Source organism: Nicotiana tabacum, chromosome 3 (assembly GCF_000715075.1).
Source record: "Nicotiana tabacum cultivar K326 chromosome 3, ASM71507v2, whole genome shotgun sequence".
Taxonomy (NCBI): domain Eukaryota; kingdom Viridiplantae; phylum Streptophyta; class Magnoliopsida; order Solanales; family Solanaceae; genus Nicotiana; species Nicotiana tabacum.
In genome coordinates, this window is record NC_134082.1 from 56,027,117 (window position 1) to 56,033,079 (window position 5,963).

The following is a 5,963-nucleotide window of genomic DNA, read 5'->3' on the forward strand; positions in this document are numbered from 1 at the left end:
TCAAATCACATAGAACAACACTAAAACCATGAATCACACTCCATTTCAAACTTTATGAACTTTAGAACTTCGAACTTCTTCATTCGATGCTGAAACTTATCAAGTCACATCTGATTGACCTCAAATTTTGCACACAAGTCATATTCGATATTACGGACCTACTCCAACTTTCGGATTCAGAATCCGACCTTGATATCAAAAAGTCCACTTCTAGTCAAACTTCTCAAAAACTTCAAATTTCTAACTTTAGCCAAATGGCTCCAAAATGACCTACGGACCTCCGAATCCACTTCCGATCGCGCTCCCAATACCAGAATCACCATGCCGAGCTATTAACATACTCGGAATCCTAAACGGACATCGATAACACTGAAATGTACTTCAACCCAGATTTATGAAATTCTTCCAAAAATGTTACTCCCTCCGTTCCAATTTATGTGAACCTGTTTGACTGAGCACGGAGTTTAAAAAAAATGAAGGCTTTTGGATTTTGTGGTCCTAAACAAGTCTAAATGGGCCTAGAGTATTTGTGTGGTTATAAAAGCTTCTCATTAAGGGTAGAGTTGTAACTTTAAGCTAAATTGTTACCAAATTTAGAAAGGGTTCATTCTTTTTGGAACGGACCAAAAAGGAAATAGATTCACATAAACTGGAACAGAGGGAGTAACTTCTACAATAGGCGTCGAAACGCTCCCGGATCATCTAAAACCCGATCCGGATATACGTCCAAGTCCAATATCATCATACAAACCTGTTGGAACCTTCAAATCCCGATTCCAAGGTCGTTTACTCATATATCAAACCTTACTCAATTCTTTCAACTTAAAGCTTCCGAAATGGGAATTTTCTTTCCAAATCAATTCCAAACCTCCCAAAATTCAATTCCAACCACGCGTACAAGTCATAATACCTGAAGTGAAGCTGTTCATGACCTCAAATTGCCAAACAATGCGCTAGAGCTCAAAACGACCGGTCGGGTCGTTACATATATGGCCATAATAATATCTTAACAAGATCAAGGACTGCTAGTGTAGCAGAATCTTTAGATGAGTTGTATCATGAGTACAAGAGATTATACACTGATATACAAGAAAAAATTGAAGAATTAACTTCTAAAGAAGTTTATGGCATGGATATTGATGAATGTGATAAAAGTTTAGATTTTCTTGATTCTCAATTCTCTAAGTGCATGAAATCACTAAAGAAAACAGAGAACACATAAGAGATAACCAAATATTTGGGTGACAAGCTGAGAGAAAAGAAAACTGAATTTGAACTCTTGACTTGGTGGAAAGGAAGTACAGCTAAATATCATATTCTCTCAAAGTTGGCCAAAGATGTTCTAGCCATTCCAGTGTCTATTGTATCTAGTGAATAGGCTTTTAGCACAGGTGGTCGTGTAATTGATTTATTTAGGAGTTCTCTAACTCCTAAAACAGTGGAAGATCTTATTTGTGCACAAAGTTGGTTGCGGTCTACTTCTATTGATTTACGTGAATCACTGGATAATATAAAGAAGATTGAGGAGATTGAAGAAGGTAATAGAATCTTTTATTAATTTAATTTTTTATTGTTCATGTGAATATTACAATGGTTATTTAGCCAATTTTATTTATCTTATACTTTACAGATTGTCTAATTTCTGCAGCAGACATCTCTATTAGTATTGACGAATAAGGTTCGAAACTCTTACTCGTGAAATTACTATATAGTTAGTTTTTCATAAACTATGCATTTTATCATGAAATAATGACAATTTAGTTTTCTTGTTTCACAGATGTAGAAGGAAGATGATATTTTCACAATTCATGCCTTTCTTTGTTGTCATCCTGATTGCCTTGATGCTTGCTAGATCATTTCTTAGATTTTAGTTTTGTTGGAAATTAGCTGATATTTTTCTAAATGGTAGTTTTACTATGACTATGCAAAACTTTTAGTAAATTCCCAGAGAACATTTTACAGCAAATTACTGCTAGTTGATAAGCTTTACTTTGAGTTTCCTGGTTTATATGGCATTTGCGATATTTTGTAGAATACCATTTTTCATATGTACTCTAGATTACAAAATGTGTAGTTTCTATGGATAAATTTTAATGCTTTTTATAGTAGTTGATTGTAAGACACGTAAAAGACTAAAAGAGTATAGTAAAATTTGCGTCAATTGTTATGGTCAGTACCAATCTAGAACTATAGCGGTCTACGTGATCACAAGAATTTTATATTTAGTGTGTCACATAAAGTTTTTTATTATTTTGTATAAGGAATTAGACATTTTAATTAAGATGTGATTCTTAGATGACGTTTTAAAAAAATATCAAAAAATTATCAAATCATACCGATACCGAAGGAAAATCAAAATGATTAGGATGATTTTGAAAATTTTGAATTTGGTTATGTAGAATAAAATAACCAAAAAATTAGTATGATATAAATCTTTTAAAATTACCGGCCGAACCGTAGACACCCCTACTCGTGAGGGGTGCAACCGAGGAAGGGGTTGAAGTAGGAAGAGGGTGTGACGAAATATTGTGAGACCCACTGGGATAAGATGTCATGTGAAATATAAAATTTATCGTAACAATATACAACAATCTACTTAATTACATGTGGCACAAATTTTAATACTCTAACAGAAATCACCATCTAAAAAGAGGAGATAATATTAATTTATATATGCCCTTAATAACTCTCTTTTTCCTCATAAGGAAAATGATTAATAAATTTAAGATTCATCTGTATCTTTCCCAATATGAAAAATCTTTTGAGAAAATGTCATTGCTGAAATATTTGCACAAAACTTTAAAAAAATACATTTGGATAAGAGGTTCCGGATAAGATTTTTCAAAAACATTTCTGAAAAAAAAAATGTTAAATATTTTTGAAAAAATTTAACCAGATAAGTTCCAGAAATTGTTTAAGAGCTTTTTACATACACCCAAATTCGGTACAAAGATATCCATAACAAACGGAGGGGAATCAAAATTAAGGCAAAATATCTCTAAAATTTCAGTTTCACGTCCGCTCGGAGCACTTCTAGCTAGTTTGATTCGTCACTTTTATCTATCCTCTAGCCTCTTTTAATTTCATAAACAAATTCACTAATTATAAATTTGGCATTTAGGGCCCACTTAGAAAGCCGTATTAGAAATTTCTCCTTTATCAAGGTTGAAATTCGAGTTTCATCTTTCCCACTACACGTTTTATATGGTGTTCCCGTTTTCAAACAAAAACACGTAACTCGCTTTAATCCTCGTGTCTCATTGGATATATACAGGCCTAGATAACAGCATTAACATCAAGCATTGACGCTCAAACAATAAAAGCCTAAACTATGGATCAGCTAAAGCCAAGGCCACCAAATTCAACTCCTCTTACTCCTCTTACCTTCTTAGAAAGAGTTGCCACCATCTATGCCGATTGCCCTTCCGTTGTTTACAACAATATTACTCACACATGGTCCCTAACCCATACCCGTTGCCTCAAAGTTGCTTCCTCAATTGCCTCTCTTGGTATCAATAGAGGTGATGTCGTGTCAGTTGTGGCCCCTAATATACCCGCCATGTACGAGCTTCATTTTGCAGCTCCGATGGCGGGTGCAGTCCTTAACACTATCAATATTCGTCTCGATGCTCGCACTATCTCTATCCTCCTATGTCACAGCGAATCAAAACTCGTATTTGTCGATTGTCAATCAAAACCCCTAGTTCTTGAAGCGATATCCTTGTTTCCGCCGAAATCCAACCGTCCACTCCTAGTTCTCATTGAAGATGACGATTTCCCAACCCCACAAACCAGTGAATTCATCAGGACGTATGAGGAATTAGTAGAAAAAGGGGATTCGGGTTTCAATTGGGTTCGACCCAAAAGTGAATTTGATCCAATTGTGATGAATTACACTTCTGGTACAACCTCTGCCCCAAAAGGTGTGGTTCATAGCCACAGGGGAATTTTCATTATTTCATTGGACTCTTTACAAGAATGGCTTGTTCCAAAGCAGCCCGTTTATTTATGGACACTTCCTATGTTTCATGCTAACGGCTGGAGCTATCCTTGGGGCATGGCCGTAGTTGGTGGAACTAATATCTGTTTGAGAAAATTCGACGCCAAAATCATTTACGACTCGATCAAAAAACACAACGTTACTCATATTTGTGCTGCTCCTGTGGTACTCAACATGTTGTCAAATTCCCCTGATAGCAAGCCTTTGAAACACTCTGTTTATATTATGACTGCAGGATCTCCACCCCCTGCAGCTGTCCTGTTTCGAACAGAGTCGTTAGGATTTGTAGTACACCACGGTTATGGGCTAACAGAAACTGGCGGGCTAGTAGTTTCTTGTACGTGGAAAAATCACTGGAATAAATTGCCTGCAGAGGAAAGAGCGAGGTTGAAATCAAGACAAGGTGTGAGGACTATAGGGATGACTGAAGTGGACGTAGTGGATCCAGAATCTGGAGTCAGTGTGAAACGCGATGGTACGACGTTAGGTGAAATTGTCCTAAAGGGTGGATGCATTATGTTGGGGTACCTTAAAGACCCCGAGGGAACATCAAAATGTATGAAAGATGATGGTTGGTTTTACACGGGGGATGTTGCGGTTATGCACCCTGATGGGTACTTAGAAATTAAGGACAGGTCAAAGGATGTGATTATAAGTGGTGGTGAGAATTTGAGCAGTGTGGAAGTAGAGTCAGTGTTGTACACACATCCAGCAATTAATGAGGCAGCAGTTGTGGCACGACCAGATGAATTTTGGGGTGAAACTCCGTGTGCATTTGTCAGCTTGAATGGAAAAGAAAAGGCAAGTGAGAAGGATATTATAGAGTTTTGTAGAGCCAAGTTACCACATTATATGGTGCCAAAGACTGTGATTTTCAAACAAGAGCTTCCAAAGACTTCAACTGGAAAAATTCAGAAGTTTGTACTTAGAGATATAGCTAAAAGTATGGGGAAAACTGGCAGCTTGATCAAGATGAGCAAAATGTAAAGATGAGTTCACTCGGCCTGGTTGTGTCAATGACTAGGTTCAACTCATTTTGATATATACCAAGCGTTTATCAAACAAAACTTTCCATCGTTTTTCTTTCTTCCTTTCTTTTTCTTTTTTAGTATGTGGACAAAAACCAAGAAAAAACAAGAAATATTAATGTGGACATTTGCGTATGGTTGTTAAATTGTTAGTGTCATGATGTGATGGTTTAAATAATTTACTGATCCAGGTTTTTAGTTTCTATACGACTTTGTGGATTTGCCTTTTGTCTATTTACTCAGAGTAACTTTGAGCAAACTTCATTTATGTCTAACACTAGCATTTACCGCCCTCGAGAGTCGTGATGACGCCTACTAATGAAAGTTAGACAAACCAATTGTTCTAATTACTTAACTTTTTTCATTTTTTTGTTTTAATCCTTTAACAATAGTGAACAAACATCATATAAACAACGAAAATATAAAGCGGAAGACTAAGACGTAACAATTTAATAATGGTACCAGCTAATCCATAACATAGGCTACCCAGAATTGGTGTCGCAATATCACAGACTGTCTAGGAATACTATAAATAAGGATCCGAAAGATAAATATAACGATGTCTCTGAAATACATAAAAGAAATAGAATGGAAAGATAGAAGGAGATGCCAAGGTCTGCAGACGCCTGCAGGACTACCTCGGGTCGCCTGAACGGATTGAACGCAGCAACCTCGCTGCAGTCCAAAAGTTGCAGCATCGGGATCTGCACACAATGCAGAGTGTAGTATCAGCACAACCGACCTCATGTGCTGGTAAGTGCGTAGCCTAACATCGGCGAAGTAGTGATGAGGCTAGGACCAGACTACCAAATAAACCTGAGCAGTTAAATCATATACAGCGGAAAAATAAAAGCAGATATTTACAGTTAAGGATGGGAGGGGGAAAACATGCTGTTGGGAGTATCAGTTAACAACAGAATACCAATAGAGGAATG

The 5,963-nt window shown here is 36.7% G+C and overlaps 1 protein-coding gene across 1 annotated transcript; it reads left to right on the forward strand.

Moving 5' to 3' along the window:
- Window positions 1-3,160: 3,160 nt before the first annotated feature.
- LOC107795472 (2-methylpropanoate--CoA ligase CCL4-like) lies at window positions 3,161-5,233 on the forward strand. The gene has a single exon (XM_016618115.2). The coding sequence runs from the start codon at window positions 3,332-3,334 to the stop codon at window positions 4,985-4,987; it is 1,656 nt and encodes a 551-aa protein (XP_016473601.1). The 5' UTR covers window positions 3,161-3,331; the 3' UTR covers window positions 4,988-5,233.
- The last annotated feature ends 730 nt before the right edge of the window (window positions 5,234-5,963 follow it).

Bases quoted from the DNA above. Each gene is read 5' to 3' on its own strand.
- LOC107795472 (XM_016618115.2), top strand. From the start codon at position 3,332: ATGGATCAGCTAAAGCCAAGGCCACCAAATTCAACTCCTCTTACTCCT.